This window comes from Cydia splendana, chromosome 27 (genome assembly GCF_910591565.1).
Source record: "Cydia splendana chromosome 27, ilCydSple1.2, whole genome shotgun sequence".
NCBI classification, from domain to species: domain Eukaryota; kingdom Metazoa; phylum Arthropoda; class Insecta; order Lepidoptera; family Tortricidae; genus Cydia; species Cydia splendana.
In genome coordinates this window covers 6,772,931-6,795,763 of record NC_085986.1, presented here as the reverse complement: position 1 = coordinate 6,795,763, position 22,833 = coordinate 6,772,931, and the positions used below count along the sequence as shown (strand labels likewise).

The 22,833-nt window shown below is 38.8% G+C and overlaps 1 protein-coding gene across 1 annotated transcript; it reads right to left on the bottom strand.

The window, feature by feature from the left end:
* Nucleotides 1–5,726: 5,726 nt before the first annotated feature.
* LOC134803783 (glia maturation factor beta) lies at nt 5,727–14,414 on the bottom strand. The gene is made up of 4 exons (XM_063776618.1): nt 14,219–14,414; nt 12,417–12,526; nt 9,924–10,011; nt 5,727–7,237 (listed from the first exon to the last, which is right to left on the bottom strand). Exons 1-4 carry the CDS (start codon nt 14,324–14,326, stop codon nt 7,118–7,120), a joined length of 426 nt encoding a protein of 141 aa, XP_063632688.1. The 5' UTR covers nt 14,327–14,414; the 3' UTR covers nt 5,727–7,117.
* Nucleotides 14,415–22,833: the final 8,419 nt, after the last annotated feature.

The window sequence follows — 22,833 nt, the reverse complement described above, 5'->3', positions numbered from 1 at the left end:
CGAAGGGTAAAATTTGTATTTCGCGCCGTTTGCTACTGACAAACTTGTTTGACCGGCTATATTTTTCGATATTTTTGGCATCTCGTTGAGCTAGGCGGCCATAATTTTTTAGATATTTCGGTCTCGGAGGAATTTCTAGATAAAGAAAGCCAGAATTTTCTCTTATTTACTCCTCCTGAAAGTTCCATTAGAGTATAATAATTAGTTAGACCAGCGGTCGGCAACCTTTTAGCAGCCACGGGCCACATAGCAGTTAACGAAGTGGACGCGGGCCGCACTTTGTTAATATTTATGACTATCAGACATTGTCATTTGTCAATATTACATACAAAATAGCCAGGGAGGCTTGCGGGCCGCAAGTGAGAGGTTCGCGGGCCGCTGGTTGCCGACCGCTGAGTTAGACCATCGCGTACGGAGTACGGCCATCTACCCCCTCCCCCTTGTCGCCACTATAGCCTCCTAAGGCCCAGCAAAATCAAAAATTTGCCACTGAAATTTGAACCTATAGTGCAGGGAATAGAGTTGATTTGTATGAAAATTTAACGAAACAAAGTAAATGCTACCCTGTTCCAATTGAATATGATATAAATTTCATCGAACTGAAAATGTCCTATAGGTAGGACCTTGGGCCTTAGGAGGATAGTATTATTGATCTGAGGTCAGATACTGCAGACTAGTGTACCCAGGGCCGTCTTAAACTATGCTGGGGCCCTTGGGCACAAGAATTTGGGGCCCTTTTGGAAAGTAAAAAAGCGAATTAAACTAACATTTTTCTACTATGATCTTCCATTTATTATGGGTAATCAAATACACAGTTATTGTCTGTCGTTTGGGGCCCCTTGAGGATGGGGGCCCTGGGCACGGGCCCCGTGTACCCTTATGGTAAAGACGGTACTGAGTGTACCAACATGTACTAGTAGTACCAATATACTTATACACACAATGTAGTACAGTACTATAATATATATGTGTAGGTATATAAGTACATTACGTCCCACCTGCGTGGGTTTCTCGGAAGAATCGTTTATTTTCGTTCGATTCGCCGCTTGGTTGACGGGTAAACAGTTGAGGAAAATGTGAAGAAAATCACAATTATCATTATTTTTTACACCACGTCTGTGGCGTCTATGGCTGCGGTGACTGCTTACCACGTTCGCCGATGCCTAGTGACGTCATGTGTCATAGGCTAAAGGAAACAAAAAACTACGCGACTGCTATAGCATTCGTGTCGGCGAATGTGTTACCATCAGGCGGACCCTATGCTTGTTTGCCACCGATGTGGTATAAAAAGAAACAAGCATCGGATGGAATTGAGGAAAGCGGTCACCGCAGCCTATGCATCTGCAAGCCTGGTGTCACATGCGCGTTGCCCTTTACTATTTTGATGAACCTAATACTGTAATCCCTCGTAAATCTAGGCTGGACAAATATATTGTTTACTGTACAACAGCATATTATACCTCTAACTAAAAGATATATCCTATCAAAATAGCTATATAATCTTTAAATACACAAGGAATGCGTAAAAACGAAGCTTTTACACATTCTTAGTTGTGTAGTAAGTGGCGCCATCTGTTAACGAGTAGCCAAAGCAGTTTTAAGTTCATACCTTTCGTCACTAGAGGTCGCCACCACCAAAGAGTACTAATATAGTAAATCATCAGCCCGATATACAGAACGAATTCTAAGTGTCCTTTTTCGTGTAATCGACGTAGTCTTGACTATTTGTGTGGCTTTCTATCACAGAACGGTCCTTGTGCTTCAAGTGCAATAAGGACATTTTCATCTGAAATTCCTATAGAAATTGTGATAAAAAGGGTACTTATTGCAGATGAAGCATAAGGACCCTGATGGAAAGCCACATTTTTATTATTTTGGTTACTCCCTCTAGTTTCTTTATGTTTCTTCTTATAGAAAGTGTATTTAGTTTCCTAAACGCTTTGATTGTCCCTGCTTTTACTTTTAAAACAGCACTTCTTCAATATTTACTTAACTAAATTGACGACCGGTCTGGTCTAGTGGGTAGTGACCCTGCCGATGGTCCCGGGTTCGAATCCCGGTAAGGGCATTTATTTGTGTGATGACACAAATATTTGTTCCTGAGTCATGGATGGTTTTCCATGTATTTAAGTATTTATATATTATATCTATGATTGTCTGAGTACCCACAAAACTTCTTGAGCTTACCGTGGGGCTTAGTCAATTTGTGCAAATATGTCCCATAATATTTATTAAATTAACTAAGGGTGGTATCCACTTATCCAATTTCTTTGTCCAATGTGTCTTGCGTCTCACATTTTGCTTAGTGAGAGAGTGAGACGCACAGATATTGGACAGATAGAATACCACCCTAAAGGGTAGGTTATATTAAGATGAAAATATTAGACGAAAAAACATACAAACACACATTGATACATGTTTATTATCAAAATCACACGAAAAAAATCACTATCCTCGTGCCGCCCAATGTACATTAGGATGTACACTCAGTTTCGATGGAATGTCAACCTTAATTAAAAACAAAGTAGGTGGCATTTCATTTGTCTCGTAAAATTTTCGAACAAATGAAATTCAACCTAATTGAAAACACAACAAGATTCTAACTTCGTTGGCTATAATTTTGTATGGGGGGCGGCACGAGGCTATACAAATATCTACGATATACAAATACATAAATGCATCTTAAATCACTTGTAAACGTACAAATTTTAAATTATTTATAATATTAATATATTAATCTCGTATAAAAATGAGACTAAAATATAATACGAGTATCACTCTGGGCTGTATATAAATTAAAAAATGTCTTTTTTGTTTATTATAATCACATTGTGCGTTATAGGTATTGGACATATAGTCTACACTCAAATGGTTCCTTAAAGTTGAGGGTAGATGAAAACATTACACGATCAAATAATGTAGGTTAAAGTCAGGTCGTTCAGTGACGGATCCCGGCGGTTTTGTATTAGGTTGGTTAACCAATAAATGTTATAACTACCCGAAAATACAATTTTTTTTTTACTTTTATTTAAATACATAAAGATACAGACTATAGAAGTAATAAATTAGAGGTAACGTGGGTATATGCACATATTTGTCAGATAACTTGTTATTGTATTGGACACTGTGTCCTATTTTCCATAAATTTTATTAAATACAAATATTAGTACAAAACGCGATAGGACGTCATGGCAACCTCTGTATGCGAAGTACGATCGAAATTATTAATTTATGACCCGTTTCGTACAGTCGCCATCAGATATATCCGATATATCTGATGGCGACTGTACCTTGTCACAGTGACAATTATAATAAAAGTGAAAGTCGCTAGAGACCTCATACTATAGGGACCGTGCGCGTTGGAAGGTCTGCCATCTTGTGTCCTGAATCGGAAACATATTTGCACATGTCCATTGCCAAAGTGCTACCATCTACCGCTCTCGTCGGTACGTTTCCTTGTGCATAGCAGGTTCTGCCATCTTGTGGGCTACATCGGAAGCATAAACGACACATTTACGCCTCGCGCCTAATAATCTGACGGCTCCTATGCTGCCCCCTATAGTTCATGCACAGGGCCTATTATCACTGTGACATGGTACAAAATGGGTCATAAGTTAAAAAACTTTCGGCTTTACATTACATTCCAAAATAATAAACATGAAATATGTCATGATAATCTTCAAATTGTCAGATTTATCGTATTCAATTTTGAACGGCAATAAAAGTATAGATGTAATGCATCATTATTTTCCATCGTGTTTTCACGGAAACGCACGAACGTGTCTTGCTATTTCAGTCAGTCTCGGTACAATAAGTACAGTCGCCATCAGATATATCGGAGCGGCCAAGGTGTTCACAATATCTGAACACGCGCTCTAACGCCCTGACAATAGAGGCGTGTTCTGATATTTGTGAGCACCTTGGCCGCTCCGATATATCTGATGGCGACTGTACTGAGGTTGACTGAAGCAGCATGACAAATACGAACGTTTCCGAGAAAATACGATGGAAAACAATTATGCACTACCGGCTGTATTCAAACAATGAGATACGTCAAATACTAGATATTGAAACGATATGTATCGGATATGTCAGTGTCAAACAAGTGTCGAAAGTGAAGTTTTTGTTTGAAGAAACGTCACTTTTGACACTTGATTGACACTGACATGTCCGATCCATATCGTTTCAATATCTAGTATTTGAGGACTTCCGGTTCGAGCGCCATCTTGATGGCACGCGGCGAGATTAATTGATTCGTTTTTTGCTCATTAATATTGTTTAAAGTGTAATATCGATAGCCTATTATACAGTAAACTAATGTGGTAGTGTGCAGTGAATGGAGAATTTATCTTGAAGCACGTTTAACCATCATTTTGGAGTCTACGGCCGGTTGTCCACGTGTTTCTTGTACAATTTCAATCGTTTTACCCTGCTACTACGACCTTGACACTGGCGAAATAACCCCAATGTGCTGAAGCCATAATTTTAAAAGAATGAATGAATGAATCTAGTATTTGACGTATCTCATTGTACGGCTGTAAATCTGTAATCGGTGATCATATATGACAACTTATGTATCTTACGAGTATTGTTAAAACATTTGACTATTTTAGTAAATAGATATATTATTATTTATGTATGTATGAATAAAACTTTGGTCTAGTGCCTTAGACACTAATGGCGTTATTGATAAGCGCGTTACTGGCCTGAATTAGCTAATAATCGTTTGTCCTTATTTGTCATTTTGACTTATGTATTAGTAAGAAAGGGATAAAACATAATTTAACTAAATCGGGCCCGTAAAGTTTTATGAATAAGGGTTAACATATGTGATAATATTAACAAAAATAAATTAACAATTTCAACATGTTGCTGGCAAGATTTAATATTTGCTTGAAACTTAGAGCATGTAATAACCGGAGTCGCCTTTAAGAGCTTTATCCCTCTGCCGAAAACCTTGCACAATTGTGCAAACTTTTGTATGGACTGACGTTAATCTAACATGGCTATTTGTACGTACAAATTACTGTTTTGTACAGAAAAACACAGCCATGACGTCTCCAGTTACTAAATGCTCTAAGGCTCTAAAACAAAAAAAAAAAATTATATGAAAAGTGGAACCGTTTTTTCAGCATCTCCTGGTATCTTCAATTTTTTTAATTGGCCCTTTGAAAACAATGTTTAAATAAGGTTTTGTTGGAAATCCTGGTCTTTTTTTAATTGAATATTACTATATTAAAAGAAAATATTTCATTTTCTATCATTAAACTACGCGTTCTAAAGTAATATATTAAAACCAAATTTACCGCTTCTCTAATATAGTTGAATCATCGAGAGCGTAGAATTGCATATGTAGTAGTATTGTTTGTTTACAGGCATTCTATATTTGAATTTTCTATTTTCTTGTACTATCAGCATACAACCACTACAAATGCAATTCCATCTTCTCGATAATTCAACTATACTTCATTCCTATAATAACTATTAATTAAAATATATTACTATACAAAGATCTACGTCTACGAACTTTTTGATTCAGCGATTTTACCAAGTAGGGGGCTGTACATAAATTACGTCATTCATCTATTTTGACGATTTTTAACCCCCTCCCCCCCTAAAATCATCCAAAAATCAGGCTTCGAATGACCCCGTTTCCTCCTACGTCATGCTACTATCATCTGATGTCCAGACCCCCCCCCCCCCCCCCAATTTTAAATGACGTAATTTATGAATAGCCCCTAGGGTGACTGCTATATAGGTAGTTATTGGCCCCTTCATAGTAATTAGCCACTCTTAAGGTCCCATCACGAGCGCTTTTTCAACGCGCCTTATAAAAGCGCTTGAATTAGTCCGCACGCTAAATTCGATTTAACGACCAAGGCTTAAAGTCGAAAATCCAACAACGCTTGATAAAAAGCTCCACCGCCGTCGTGTGAATAAATAGGTACACATGTTTGTATCCATGTGTCATTCAAACGCTTTTTTAACGTGCGTTGTAAAAGCGCTCGTGCGAATGAGGCCTTAACAATAAGAGTTATATTGCGTTGTTTCTTTCTGCCTTATTATGGAGTGGCCAATAACTAGAGATGCAACGGATAGTTGTTTAGCCGGATACCGGATATTCTGCCTGACCATCGGCCGAATATTCGGTATCCGGCCGCCGAGTATTCGGCCGGCGGAACTATACCTACATTTCGGTTTATCAGGTGCGCATTGTGCAGGTTTCGACCTGTTTCGTAGTGAACGTTCGTGCGGACTCATTTCTAGGTTCGAAATGAGTACGCGTGGAAGTGAGTGGAATGTTTATTGTTTTAAAATAATAAACGAGTACGATTATGACCGTGACTGTTTCTTATTCCAATTTTGTTTACTCCGAAATCAAGCAATGTTACTATCCGGTATCCGGCCGGATGTTAAAATAATGGCCGGATACCGGATAGTAACCGAATATCCGGTGCATCTACCAATAACTATAGCAGTCACCCTACCAGACATAGATATATCTTACTTGAATGTTCATCATTTCATGTTGTCGAATGTCGTTTTAATATGCGACCGTAATATGTATGGCGGCGGCTAATTTCGTGTTACTCTTAACTAACCGTCGATGTACCCTATACCTTTGAAATAAGTTATAAGGGCCACCCCACACTAGCGTCTTTTGGGCGTCGGCGTCTAGTCAGCGCTATGGAAAATGGCGTCGCTGCGCAGTTGCGCCAACGCTGCGTCGAGCAGCAGCCATAGAGTTGACTATACTCTGTATCTTTAGGTATTTAAATAAAAGTAAACAAAATCTACCCTCCAATGGCTCCTTAAGCCAGTTGAGGGTAGATGAAAACATTACACGATCAAATAATGTAGGTTAAAGTCAGGTCAATGAGTGATCCAGGCGGTTTTGTATTTGGTAGGTTAACCAATAAATGTTACGAGTATAACTACCTAAACGCTAGTGTGGGATGGCCCTAACGGCCTGGCCACGACATTGCGCGACTGGCTTCGGCTAAGGCAACCAACGAAAGGTCCGATCGCTGTGTCTCGCTCCAACCTATGGTTGTCGTGGTCGCGCGTAAGAATCGCCAGTTAACAGAGTATACCACGGTGATGTAGTCCGGCACGTCTACCTGGAAAGCTTTTCCTTCAGCCAATCAGCGGTGAGTTCGTCTATCTCCCTCACTTCGAGGAGCCGCGGTGCGCCGACGGCGGCCGCTAGCGCGCGTTGGGTTCCCGCGTACATCACCTGCCGAAAAGTAGACATTAATGTTAAGGTTAGAGATGGGCCGAATATTCGGCATAATTTTCAATGTTCGTATTCGGTCGAATAGTTCGGTTTGAACTACCGAATATATACCTAATAAACAATTTTTTTAAGGGCGTCCGCTAGTTAGCGCGGATGCACTTCGCGATCAGGTGAGCGTTTCTTTTATTTTTTGACATTTTGATATATTGTGACCTTTTTTGCCACTTTTGTGTTATTTCTAGTCAGGATCGCGAGCTCTTTTCACCCTTGTGAAAGTGTCCTAAAATTTCCATACATTTTTTAATCTTTCCTTTTTGTTACCGCCATACAAAGTATACGGGGAAATGGTAATACAATAGGGGCTGTCCATAAATTACGTCATCGATTTTTGACCCCCCCCCCTAAAATCATCCAAAAATCATGCTTCTAATGACCCTGTTTCCTCCTACATCATGCTACCGTCATCCGATGTCCAGACCCCATCCCTAATTTGAAATGACGTAAGTAATTTATGAATAAAAACCCCATAGGAAAAAAAACTCTGGGCCTTTTTTATCCCATTAGGATCGAAAGAGCTCGTGATTCTGAGTAGAAATAACACAAAGGTGGCAAAAAAGGTCAAAATATATAAAAATGGCAAAAATAAAAGAAACAGTCAGGAATGAGACGTGTTTCCGTTTCTTTTCATAAACATTCCCGATCACCGGTCGGAGAGGAGAAGGGTCATAAAATGTGACATGTTGTGACAAGGCGGAGGGGGGAGCTACAAACTTTGTGACGTCACTTTCTAATGATTTAGATTTAACTACTAACTAGTAACTAACTAACTACTAAGTAGTACTAAGTAGTAGTAGTAGTGGTAAGGGGCTGTCCATAAATTACGTCATCGATTTTTGACGATTTTGGACCCCCCCCCCCCCCTATAATCATCCAAAAATCATGCTTCAAATGACCCCATTTCCTCCTACTTCATGCTACCGTCATCCGATGTTCAGACCCCCCCCCCCCTAATTTGAAATGACGTAATTTATGAATAGCCCCTAACTAGTTTTTGCAATGATAAATAAATTTTATTCCTAATCGGCTTCGTGTTATAAATAACAATGCTTTTGTAAAAAATGTTTATTTTTTGTTAAAATAATAAAAACTAATTGAAATTGTTGATTTAGTTGAAAACAAAATTGCTAAATATGTGACGTGACGTCACACCAGGGGTGGAGGGGTAACCCAAATGTGACCAGGTGTGACACGGAGGGGGGAGGGGTCAAAAATCTTCAAATTCGTGTGATGTATACAAACATATAAAACAAGAGCAGCCGTTATAAAATACATATGTATGTTAGTCTGTTAGGTATTTGTAATATGGGCCTTGTTGCCTGATTATTATTTTTTTTAAACAAGTGTCTTCACCACTTTAACCTTACACTCGCATTTTTAGTAAGACAAGACAACCCCAGGCGAGCGATGGAGCGAGTGCGAAAGAGTGGCTGAAACAAAGGTAGAGAGAGAGGTATAAACCTGTAGCTCCATGTGTGCGTCCCGTGGAGTGTAGAATATGAAGCACATTGGAAACGACGTGCGGCCATCTTCGTGCTGTAGCTGTGGGTGCGAGACAGACAGAGAGAGAGAGAGAGGTGTAAACCTGTAGCTCCATGTGTGCGTCCCGTGGAGTGTAGAATATGAAGCACATCGGAAACGACGTGCGGCCATCTTCGTGCTGTAGCTGTCGGTGCGAGACAGACAGACAGAGAGAGAGAGAGAGAGAGAGAGGTGTAAACCTGTAGCTCCATGTGTGCGTCCCGTGGAGTATAGAATATGAAGCACATTGGAAACGACGTGCGGCCATCTTCGTGCTGTAGCTGTGGGTGCGAGACAGACAGAGAGAGAGAGAGAGGTGTAAACCTGTAGCTCCATGTGTGCGTCCCGTGGAGTGTAGAATATGAAACACATCGGAAACGACGTGCGGCCATCTTCGTGCTGTAGCTGTGGGCGCGAGAGAGACAGAGAGAGAGAGAGGTGTACACCTGTAGCTCCATGTGTGCGTCCCGTGGAGTGTAGAATATGAAGCACATTGGAAACGACGTGCGGCCATCTTCGTGCTGTAGCTGTGGGTGCGAGACAGACAGAGAGAGAGAGAGAGAGGTGTACACCTGTAGCTCCATGTGTGCGTTCCGTGGAGTGTAGAATATGAAGCACATCGGAAACGAGGTGCGGCCATCTTCGTGCTGTAGCTGTGGGTGCGAGACAGACAGAGAGAGAGAGAGAGAGAGAGAGAGAGAGAGGTGTAAACCTGTAGCTCCATGTGTGCGTCCCGTGGAGTGTAGAATATGAAACACATCGGAAACGACGTGCGGCCATCTTCGTGCTGTAGCTGTGGGCGCGAGAGAGACAGAGGGAGAGAGAGAGGTAAGTATAACCTGTAGCTCCATGTGTGCGTCCCGTGGAGTGTAGAATATGAAGCACATTGGAAACGAAGTGCGGCCATCTTCGTGCTGTAGCTGTGGGTGCGAGACAGACAGAGAGAGAGAGAGAGAGAGAGAGAGGTAAGTATAAACCTGTAGCTCCATGTGTGCGTCCCGTGGAGTGTAGAATATGAAGCACATTGGAAACGAAGTGCGGCCATCTTCGTGCTGTAACTGAGCGAGAGAGACAGAGAGAGAGAGTGAGAGAGAGAGGTAAGTATAACCTGTAGCTCCATGTGTGCGTCCCGTGGAGTGTAGAATATGAAGCACATCGGAAACGACGTGCGGCCATCTTCATGTTCCATCTTGTAGCTGCAACAGACGTTAATTTCGTTATTGAGTGATTTCATGCACGATATACAATAAGACTGAATAAGATTCTTTTTTAACACTGACCGAATTGCCCCAGTAAATAACACCATAATTTAAGAGAGGGTAATCATTTCCATTATACGTTTTTTTTTACTATGTCTTTTTTTACTGACAATATCTACACGGGTAAAAACGGGACCCTATTATTAAGACTCCACTGTCCGTCTGTTGTCTGTCACCAGGCTGTATCTCATGAACCGTAATAGTTTACTACTACTAATAGTGTACTAGACAGTTGAAATTTTTCACAGGTGATATATTTTTGTTGCCGCTATAACAATAAATACTAAAAACCCTCCGTAAGCGAGTCCGACTCGCACTTGTCCGGTTTTCTTAACTTCGTTAATTTCCAGGATGCATTCCTCCTCAAATTGTTCTTACAACGGCATGCAATCAATTGAAGATTGCATTATAGGAAGTTCCGTAGTTTCGAATGTGGGTGTGGCTATTGACTGAGGATATGTACAAGTATAAATCTATTATCTCTATCCGTATTTTATGGCCGTAACACACTATCGCACCGCACCGCGACCTTGATGCGTCGCACCCATAAGTGAGAGCGAGAAACAGATATCTCTTCCTCGTGCGGTAGTGCGGTGCGATAGTGTGTTACGTCTATTAGCCTATTATTGATATTGAATTGGTCGCAAGTTTCTAAGCGTTTCTGCAGTACATGATTGGGTTGAGTAGAATGTCTTGATAATTGGGTTGGCAACTGTCAAAGGTTTGCATAGATGCGCCGCTATCATAGCCTTTTTATATGAGATTTAGCTTAAAGGGCTGGCATCCAGGGCATAAAATTCCATTAAAATAACACAAACTTGACACAATTCTATGGATTGACAGGGCAAGCTATGCTGGCTCCATCTGCTAAATACTCCGACCGGCCAACCCCATTAAAACACGTTGTACAAGCGAAAAACGATCCATAACGAATTTGCCACGTCTATACAAAATAATTTTCGTTTTACCACCAAAACAAAATGGCGGCGGGTAAAAATTGTATATACGTCCTGCACTATGAACACCCACTGAGGGGCGGGAGGGGGGTAAAAATGGGTCACATAGTCTCTTCTTCCTCGCGTTGTTTGCCACGGCTCATGGGAGCCTGGGGTCCGCTTGGGAACTAATCCCAAGAATTGGCGTAGGCACTAGTCTTTACGAAAGCGACTGCCATCTGACCTTCCAACCCAGACGGTAAACTAGGCCTTATTGGGATTATTATTATATTATTATTATATAATTATAGGCGAGCAGCTATTTAGCTGATGAGCCTATGTCACACAGTGTCCAGTACTATATAGTTCAAAGTTTGTAAAGTCATATCACATCACTAAGTAACATCGTCTATCTTATTGTTTAAAGGCCACTTGTCCAATCTGTTTTTAAACACATTGACCGAAGGAGCAGTCACAACACTATCCGGTAAACGGTTCCAAGCCACCACGACACGGTTGGACAAGGAATGATATGCAGCTTTAGTAGTAGTGGGAGTGCGAACAATTCTTAGGCTGTGACCTCGAGTCTCGCGGCTGATAGTTCTCATATTGATTAATTCGTGAATGTCAGGGAGGTTGTAACAGTGGGTAACAATCTTAAAACACTCGATGAGGTCTCCTCTCGCTCTCCTGGCTTTGAGTGTGGGCAGTTTTAGTACTTTTAGCCTTTCTTCATAAGGTAGGCGTTTCAGCTTAAAAGGAATCTTGGTGGCTCTTCGCTGCGCATTCTCTAGAAGGTCAATGTCTTTGACAAAATAAGGATTCCATACTTGGAAAGCATATTCAAGCAAGGGGCGGACATATGTTTTGTAAATTTTGATAAAAACTTCAACAGATATGCATTGAAATGAGCGTTTTATAACATACAAGAACGAATTTGCCTTTTTGACTATGTTATTTATGTGCTCACCCCACTTCAGGTTATTTGTAACTGTCACACCGAGATCCTTTTGAGACGTCACCGCTGCAATTGGAGTGTTTCCTAACGTGTATTGGACCATAGGATTTTTTTTACCGAGGTGCAGGACTGCGCATTTGTTAATATTCAATTTCAATATCCACTGCGAGGTCCACTCCGTTAACCGATCCTAGTCAGCTTGCAGCTTAGTCCGGTTTCCTCACGATGTTTTCCTTCACCGAAAAGCGACTGGTAAATATCAAATTATATTTTGTACATAAGTTCCGAAGAACTAATTGGTACGTGCCGGGGGTTCGAACCCGCGACCTCCAGATTGAAAGTCACACCGCTAGGCCACCAGAGCTCCTCAAAAATGGGTCACATAGTATGGGTTACTTAAGTTTTACGTCTACAAGTGGGCTATGTCTCATATTTAGTTGTGTACGGACCTGTACACGATGAAGCGTGGCTGGTGAGACGGCAATATATCTTGCAGCTCCTCTAGCTCCACACTCTCCAGCTCCTCGTCCACCTCCAGCATCTGCTTTTCTCTGTTTACCTGGAGGATTAACAAAGTTTCTAGTCATTTTAATTGACATCAGTCTTGTAACATTTAGATTCGGTTGCACCAAACCATCTGTCACTGTTTTAGCATTCGCTGATGGTTTGGTGCTCTGCTGAGTGATGGTGATCGGTCTGTCAAGTGTGGTTGGTGCAACCCGCCCTTAGATTGTATAATACATGGTGGCTATAAAATAACTGCATCCCCGTTGCCAGGGAGGTTTTGGGATTATACTGAACAACTTTTACTATGGGACCAACACCGAAATCGGGAAAAAAAAATTACCCTCCCATAGAAAATGGACCAGCCAAAATGTATGAAATAGCCAAATTTTGCTTCACGATTTCGGGGTTGGTCCCAGGTTGGTCCCGTTGTAAAAGTTGCTCAGTATAATCCAAAATCTCCCTGGCAACGGGAATGCAGTTATTTTTTATCCACCGTGTATAAATATAAAATCTTCAATAATATTGATTTAACATAGATAAGTAAGGAAATATCCTTTATTGCACCATAAAGTAAATAACAAAAATCGGGCAAGTGCGAGTCGGACTCGCGCACAAAGGGTTCCGTACCGTAATGCAAAAAACAGTCACGCATCCAAGTACTGACCGCGCCCGACGTTGCTTAACTTCGGTCAAAAATAACGTTTGTTGTATGGGAGCCCCACTTAAATCTTTATTTTATTCTGTTTTTAGTATTTGTTGTTATAGCGGCAACAGAAATACATCATCTGTGAAAATTTAAACTATCACGGTTCGTGAGATACAGCCTGGTGACAGACAGATGGACGGACGGACAGCGGAGTCTTAGTAATAGGGTCCCGTTTTACCCTTTGGGTACGGAACCCTAAAAAAAAATACAAAAAGCGAAATACAAGCTTAAGACTAGGTAACAACAAGCGGTCTTATCGCTAAAAAGCGATCACTTCCAGACAACCTTATAGCACTAACTATAATTTTTACCCTGTCTTGTCATTCCACTTGTTATACTTCTAGTGACTGTTTAATTTTCTGTTAAAATATATTCATTGTTAATCGACTAATCGTAAACCATACTCACAGATGGCCAAGATACAGGCTCAGCCTAGTTTGGCCACTGATGTATAGTGTACTGATATTGTAAAACCTATTTTTGTGAAATAAATCATTTTTGTATTTTGTAAAGGATAAGGAGTTTGCCAAAAACGAATATTTAGTTGAATATTCAGTTCAGGTCTTACCAAACCTATTTTTTTTAGGACTAGGGCAAAACACACGAAACAGTTAAATAAGGAAAAAAACATAATCGAACTATGAACTAGGCTCGTGACGCATTTACGATGCATAATAATATTACATGACTCATGAATCGTGAGTTACCGCGCGTATCTTGTCAGATAATCAAAATACATAATAACCACTTGTATGACGTAAAGCGATAAATCTATCGAGTGATGGGAGGAAACCCTTAAATACACAGAAAAATAACCTTTTTATCATATGTAAGCATTATTTTATAGAATATAAGTAAGTATACACCCATTAATGTTGACTATGTAATGTTTTGTTGTTCTTGATGGAATAAGTACCGAAAAACAGCTTTAAAAGTATATGTTATATGATTCGTTGCACCTAACATCCTGTCCAGATTAAAGGTTTCATGTTTTAAGGATAAATACGTAAACAAAATAAGATAATGCACAGTACGTACCTTCAATATTAAAGCACAATTTTCATTGTGTTTCGAGAAGCGAAACTTCTTCAGTTTTTCCTTTACGTCGTCTCCTATATCACACACGTTAACATTGTGCCCGGACATGCTTATTTATTTCGGTAATAAATTGTAATTATTTAATTTCGATTGAGACGCTTCAATAGCTGGACACGCGTCAACGCCGTCAACAGTTCCACACAATTTTGACAGAAAGTACTTGAAAAGTGTTTGATTGATTGCAAAACGGAATAATTCATACGATTATGAACGAAAATATTTTAGAATTCAATTAATGACTAATATATTAATTAATGATAAAAAAAAGCTTTAATTAGGTATTCGCTTTCTAATTTTATTCATCAAATTTAATAACATTTGCTTTACATTTTACATCGCTGAATGAATCTTGCGAAAATAAAACGCTATGTGACGTTTGGCACCGTTTAGGTAGATGCTGTTAAGTCTTAATATTCGGTATTAGTATATTTACGCCAATTCTGATAGTACCTCTTAATCGCTTGAAATACAGTCTATACTTTAGTAGAATAGGTAAACTTTTTTTAAATTACGTAATTCGTTTCTATACTAGTAAAAGTAAAAGTGACAATCGGAATTTTCTGAGGTAGTTCCTGTCAAAGGTTAGAGCGATTTTCCGCTCACAAAACTAAAATTTTACACTTAAACTTAATATTAATGACACAAAAATACTCTATGTGACCTGTATCGATATAAGTTTCGGCGAAATTCGAGTTTGTTTAGTGAATGGAGCGTGTTTTAGAAAGTGATTTTCGCATGTAGGATGTTTTGTTTATCGTCGATTGTGCTTGCTGAAGAGGTTTAGATGCCCTATTTAGAGTACAATAGCGTAATCTGAGACCTCAATAACTTGTGAGTATATCTTCTTCGATAATGCATGCATATTCATTTGTAAATGTTGTATTATAGATTGTCTTTGTCTCATTTTAGCTAACTGTGGTGACACTGGTGAGTACTGAGTTGTAACGGATTCCGACCGTAACGAACGACGAATTTTTATCACATTTCTAAACCACATTGCCTGTTTTTATATACAATGTCACAAATACTTTAGCAGTGTTATTGAAACCTATTTTTAACATCAATATGCTGTATGAAATTTAGATACTTGTCAGCTATTTTTGCAGACAAAATGTTGATTTGTTAGTTGTTTCATAATTGGGATGAACTATACTTATGATACTTAATGTTTTTTTACTGGTTGAAGTCTTTATTGTGAGATTCAATGGTACTTATGTTAATAAGGCAAAATTAAATACATAAACAAGATTTAGTACCAAAAGTAACAACTTATGTAGTTAGTTATAGTGAAATAGAGAGTGAAAGGTCATTATATATAGAACATCATCATCATAAGGTCATTAAAGGTCATTATAGTAAGGTCATTATAGATGGCAGGGGCGCTTCCAGGAGCACTGGAACCGTTTGCATTGCTCACTAGGTTATGTATGATTGTGTTTTGACTGTGATAATATTTATGTGTGTATTAATTGTACTAACGCTAGCTCTTAAGTTATTTTTTGTTACTAACAACTATGGACATATGTTTCCGAAATAAATTATTTGAATTTGAATTTGAATTATCACAATACCTATTTACCTACCTATTCATAAAATTGCCAACTGCCTCATTTTTCAATTGTTTGATAAACAATTTTTATGTTAATTTAATGCAGGGGTCTCCAAACCCTGACCCGCGGGCCAAATCTGGCTTGCTAACACCCAAAGGTAGTGCCCACTGTCCGCCCCGCAGGAACCAGACACCCTCCCCCGGCCCTCAAAAACCGATGGTGGCCCACGCTAAAGTTTCTGAGGCGCAATATGGCCCTTAGGTAAAAAAGTTTGGAGACCCCTGATTTAAAGAAGAAGACGAAGAATTGTTCCAATACAAAACAACAAATAAACAACACAAAAAAAAAAACAAAACAAAGTTACCACAAAAGCAATGGCTTAGGAGGTAAATTGACTAAATTTAACTGTCATTTTAGTCTCGTTTTAGTTCAGTGTCATTGTAGTACATACAATCTGATTATGGCTAAGAAAGCTGATGGCAGATGAAAGTAAAGACTAAAAATAAAAAATTAGTCCCTGCAATATAAAACACAATTAAGACATCAATTAATCAGTGTTCATTCTATAATCTTGATATATTGCTAATGAAATCTTAGTTTAACATTAATTGATTATATTAATCCCATTTTATCAATACTTCATTGATTCCAAATTTCAATGAGAAATTTTGGTTAACACTTTCAGTGCCAAGTGCCCGTTTCCCAATACAAAATGAATGCACCTAGTGTGTTCTGGGCAGTGAATGTTTTAAAACCAGCAGATTTAGTTATTTAGCCAAGATAACTAATCTGTTAATATGAATCAGTAACATGTAAAGCCTTCATGCGCTTAATATAAACTGTTGTTATGTACAGACAGACAGACATCGTGAATTTTATAGAATTTTTGGTGCGGTGTTAACATAATTGGTATAGATAATTCCAACTGAAATGGTAAATTGAGGTTAATATTAACGTAACTAACGCTAATTAATCATTAGCCGCTATAACAACAAATACTAAAAACAGAATATAATAAATATTTAAATGGGGATCCCATACAACAATCGTGATTTTTTTTGCCGTTTTCCATAATGGTACTGTACCCTTCGTGCGCGAGTCCGACTCGCCCTTGGCCTGTTTTTTAGGGTTCCGTACCCAAAGGGTAAAACGGGACCCTATTACTAAGACTCCGCTGTCCGTCCGTCCGTCCGTCCGTCCGTCCGTCTGTCACCAGGCTGTATCTCACGAACCGTGATAGCTAGACAGTTGAAATTTTCACAGATGGTGTATTTCTGTTGCCGCTATAACAACAAATACTAAAAACAGAATAAAATAAAGATTTAAGTGGGGCTCCCATACAACAAACTTGATTTTTAACCGAAGTTAAGCAACGTCGGGCGGGGTCAGTACTTGGATGGGTGACCTTTTTTTTTTGCCGTTTTTTGCATTATGGTACGGAACCCTTCGTGCGCGAGTCCGACTCGCTCTTGCCCGGTTTTTACCTACATATTTACATAGGTCTACTTATTATACCAAAACCAGGCGTGGTTCACTCCGCGATTTCGTCGCGTCGCTACAAGTACATGCGGCCCACACCAACTTTGGTGTCTAGTCATAGTAGTTGACGCGCACCGCTACGGAACGGACGCCTGCTCGCGCTTGCGCCACCTAGCGGTCATATCTGTCGTGATAGACGCGTTTTGTTAGAGAGTGAACCTTCTGTACCTAGTACTATTATTTATTCTTTGCCAAAACTTCGTCCGAACACTATTATTTTATTCATCCTATACATTATCTTTGTTGCAGAGGTCATTGCCCTTCGACAATGTCGCACGAGGACCTGATTTGAATCGAGTAAAAAACAGATAGCAACATGGCGGAGTGTAAGTTATCTATTACATTTATCATTTATCTATATCACTACTAGAGATGCCACGAATATTCGGCAACTATTCGGTATTCGGCCTTTCGGCCACTTTGCCGAATATTCGGTATTCGGCCGAATGTTGCCTACTATTCTGCCGAATACCGAATATCTGTTGAACCTACCTAAAAAGAAAAATTACACAAATAAATAACCAAAAACTATTTAACTAGGTATATTGAATATTTAAAATGTATTCTTGGAAAGTAGCTAAATACGAAGGCACGTTTTTGAGCATTTGTTGATTACAAAATATTTTATTTTTATCATGGGTCTGATTTTATTGACTCTAACTCCATTCATTCTGTTCAACATAAACATATAAATCTTAGCAAACGTTGTGCTTTGTTGGTGAACAGTTTTCATAATAATTGTGACTCAAAATGTTCGCATGTCATGCCGAATATTCGGTATTCGGCCAAATTCACTATTCGGGGCATCCCTAATCACTACACCTTACGAGGGCAGATCCGAAAGTTGTTAGCTGCTCCGGCTCTACTCATGCGATTTCAATATGATTTATACCATTGTGAGGGATATTTCAGTATGTAAAGAGGTGACGTCAATTCGTTTTAGAAAAAGCATAGTTTTTTTTAAATATTTTTTTTTCTGCGACGTGCCAAAGCCTATGGCCAGCAGCCAGGATGATTAGTAATTGAGACTCCATTATGTGGTATCATTTTATAAACATTTTTAGTTTAAAAACACGTAATTTTTTTAGTTGCTGCTAATTGCGAATCTCGATCGTCTTTTTACGTATAAATCATTTTGATTGAATAAACCTAATTATGACTTAATAGGTGTCAATAATGAGTAATTTCATCAAAAGTAGTAATTTCAGATACTTATTCAAAAATCTGCTTTATCATATAAAATGATTTATACATTATACATCGAAAATAGCAGGAGGAACCGAATAATTAGAACCGGCTAAATATACGTTGATTCTTAAAGATTTCAATACGAAATTCATCTAATTGTGAAAAAAAAACGTTTTTTTTCTTAGTAATTTATAACTCCATACAAAACAGCTTTCAGTAAAAAATATATTATGTAAAAAATAAACATTTAAGTAAAAAAAAATGGCCATAATTAGCATTGAAATATCCCTCACAATGGTATAAATCATATTGCAATCGCATGAGTAGAGCCGGAGCAGCTAACAACTTTCGGATCAGCCCTCGTATAAAACAAAGTCCCCCGCCGCGTCTGCCTGTTTGTTTGCGTGTTTGTATGTTCGCGATAAACTCAAAATATTAATGAACATGTCTGTTGGTTAGAAAGAGACAACCTTAACTCAGGTTGCTTAGTTTTGTGTACAAGCAACTTTACTAAAAATAATTGTTTTTTTTTGGTTACAGGTGAAACCACGGAAATGCTCGAAAAGCCATTAAAGTGAGTATTAAAATAGTTAAGCCTACTTACAAATCTTATTTATATTACAACCATTATTTGTGTCGTTTCTAAGCAAAAAGATCCACTTTTTAGCTTGCCATAAGGACGCTTTGACAGGTTATTCGTATAAAGATACAAGCAAATTTCGTCCTTATGGTAAGCGACCAAGTGGGATCTTTGACTATAGTCTGTATCTTTAGGTATTTAAATACAAGTAAACAAACAATTTGTACATATTCGGGTAGTTATAACATTTATTGGTTAACCGACCAATTGCAAAACCGCCTGGATCAGTCACGGAACGACCTGAATTTAACCTACATTATTTGATCGTGTAATGTTTTCATCTACCCTCAACTGGCTTAAGGAGCCATTTGAGGGTAGATTTTGTTTACTTTTATTTAAATACCTAAAGATACAGAGTATAGACTTCGACACATTTATCGGTGCTATCGATATGATTATCAAAGCGCCTGTTATATTTGTCAAAGCAATCAATTTAAGACAAACATGATTGCTATAAAACTATTAGTAGGCGCTGTTTTTAATGAATGTGATGTGAGTACAATATTTTCGAAGGTCAAAACTACTCGGTAACTTATAAAAACGTATATCCGGTTAAAGTTTTAGATCGTGATTTTCAACCAACCAACTAACCAACAATTACACGGAGTATATCGCCGCTATACTTACTCAACCTCGTATCTGCAACACTCATTTGATGACAAAAACACCCGTATTCCGAATGAAAGAAAAGCGACATTTCCATCAAATGATTGTTGCAGATATGAGGTTGAGTAATTATAGCGATGATATAGAGATTGTGATATGCGGAATAACGCGGACGGACTGACGGAATGTGATATGCGTTTAGAACCAAAGCATAGTTTGTTAGTTATCACTTTTCATGAGATATAGCTTGATGACAGACAGACAGACGGACAACGGAGTCTTAGTAATAGGGTCCCGTTTTTAGGGTTCCGTACCCAAAGGGTAAAACGGGACCCTATTACTAAGACTTCGCTGTCCGTCCGTCCGTCCGTCCGTCCGTCCGTCTGTCACCAGGCTGTATCTCACGAACCGTGATAGCTAGACAGTTGAAATTTTCACAGATGATGTATTTCTGTTGCCGCTATAACAACAAATACTAAAAACAGAATAAAATAAAGATTTAAATGGGGCTCCCATACAACAAACGTGATTTTTGACCAAAGTTAAGCAACGTCGGGAGTGGTCAGTACTTGGATGGGTGACCGTTTATGGTACGGAACCCTTCGTGCGCGAGTCCGACTCGCACTTGCCCGGTTTTTACCCTTTGGGTACGGAACTTAAAAACATATCTATAGACATATTTATTGCAATGTCATATTTTAATCTTATGTTAATATAATTTGTATTGGGTTGTGTGTACCTAATATTATGTATACTGTGTGGACCTTTGGGGCTATTCATAAATTACGTCATTTCAAATTAGGGGGGGGGGGGTCTGGACATCGGATGATGGTAGCATGACGTAGGAGGAAACGGGGTCATTCGAAGCATGATTTTTGGATGATTATAGGGGGGGGGGTCAAAAATCGTCAAAAATCGATGACGAATTTATGGACAGCCCCTTTGCAGTCTGTAAATAAAATGATTATGATTTCACAGGTATATGTTTTGTTGTAATATTTGTTTTGTTATACAGATACAGAAATTAACTCCAGTAGGTATACACAGAAAAACCTTAATTTATATTATCATAGCATAACAAACAAAAACTAGTTACAAAATTACAAACCATTTTAAGTCTTAGCCACTTATGTTTAAAATTGACAATCATATGCATATCACATTCCGATCTTAATAGGATTTTTAACAAACAAATCATTTTCGACTCTAATTACTTGTCAATACGACACAAATCACCTTGATATTGTAGAGTCATGTAGTTTACCTACAAAAGCAAATTAGAACCTTAAGTAATGATAATAGAGTTGGTATTCCATTGTGAGATGTGTATGAGATTGTAAGAAATTGCTAAGTGCTTGAATGGGTTGTGCGTAATAGTTTTAGTGATGTGACGATTGTAAGTTTGTCGATATTTTGTCATGTACCGGTTTTGCAAGTTTTTGCTTATCTGTGATTATATTATTATAAGTTGAATAATTACTGGTTTACTTTTATTTTCATAATTCATAATTTATTTATTTGCGTAAGATAGTACATGCAGGTTGATATAAGATTACACATAGGAATCAACTACCTCGTCGCATAGAGACATGCAAATAATGTTGGTCTTAATCTATTTACATATATGTACAATTAATCATTGACATTACATTAACAAAATAGTTAAACATTATAGAATTTTAAAAAATGCCTTATCACGAACCCAACCACTCAAATAAGTACGAAATTTTGTTGTACATTTTTCTATATTTAGTGTCCTGGGTACATGTTTGATTAATGTTCTCACAAACTAAAATGGCCACCACTGGGCGCCTAGCCTAGATGCCCATAGTTTGCGCTGCGAACGAAACGTGAATGCCTCTCTGTAGCACTTATATGAAAGAGTGATCTTGGCTAGGCCACGCTAGGCCTTCTGATAACTTATCCATTTACGAGTTAATATCTTGGAGACCGAGCTTTGTTCGGAAAACATAGAAACTCAAAAATGCTCGTTTTCCCAGAGATAAGACCTAGCTTGATCGATTTATCCGCCCCCAAAAACCCCCATATAGCAAATTTCTAAGCTTCTCTATGAATAATCGACTTACTCAATAAACTCAAACAATACTAGAAAAAAACACATGTTACTCAATCAACATATTATGTTTTCTATCGATATCGACTCTGCGCACCTCTACTTCCATTGAGCGCGACCTACAGCCTCAGTTCCTTCGTTCGGCCGCGCCGTTACCACGTCTTGCTTTCCCGAAGCGAAAGTTTTCGAACTTCGAACGTCGCGATTCGAATTTCGAAATGCGTTCCGAAACATGTGAATTGTGCTTGTGTTCTTAATATGTTTGTAAGCTCTTTGGTTTATTTGTGGTGTTAAAATGGTTGATCTTAATGTTGAATAGGTACCTAGAGTTAGACCAGGGAAAGTCTGCAGCGATTTTGTTAGCCCACGCAGTGCAAGCGTTATTTTAAACGCCAAACTCTATGAAATTATGACGTATTTAACACTTCCACTGCGTGGGCTATCAAAATCGCTGCAGACTTTTCTTGGTCTGACTCTACATAGGTCTATCGTTTGCGTATAGTAAAATTAGACAACGATATATCTTAGATAGGGAGCAACAATATTTATTAAAATTAATGCTATAGGTACTCTCTGATAGTATCTGTTCCGCATATAAATTTATAACTAGTGGTTCTGAGAGCTGTTATGTAGACCTCGCGAAAAGCTTCATAAGCTTAAAAAATAAAAAAATAAAAATACTTCCTTCGGTCATTATCAGAGCGAACTCTCAAAGGTGTTAAGTGCCAAGATCTATCTTCTTCTTCTTCCTCGCGTTATCCCGGCATTTTTGCCACGGCTCATGGCAGCCTGGAGTCCGCTTGACAACTAATCCCAAGAATTGACGTAGGGACTACTTTTACGAAAGCGACTGCCATCTGACCTTCCAACCCAGAGGGGAAACTAGGCCTTATTGGGATTAGTCCGGTTTCCTCACGATGTTTTCCTTCACCGAAAAGCAACTGGTAAATATCAAATG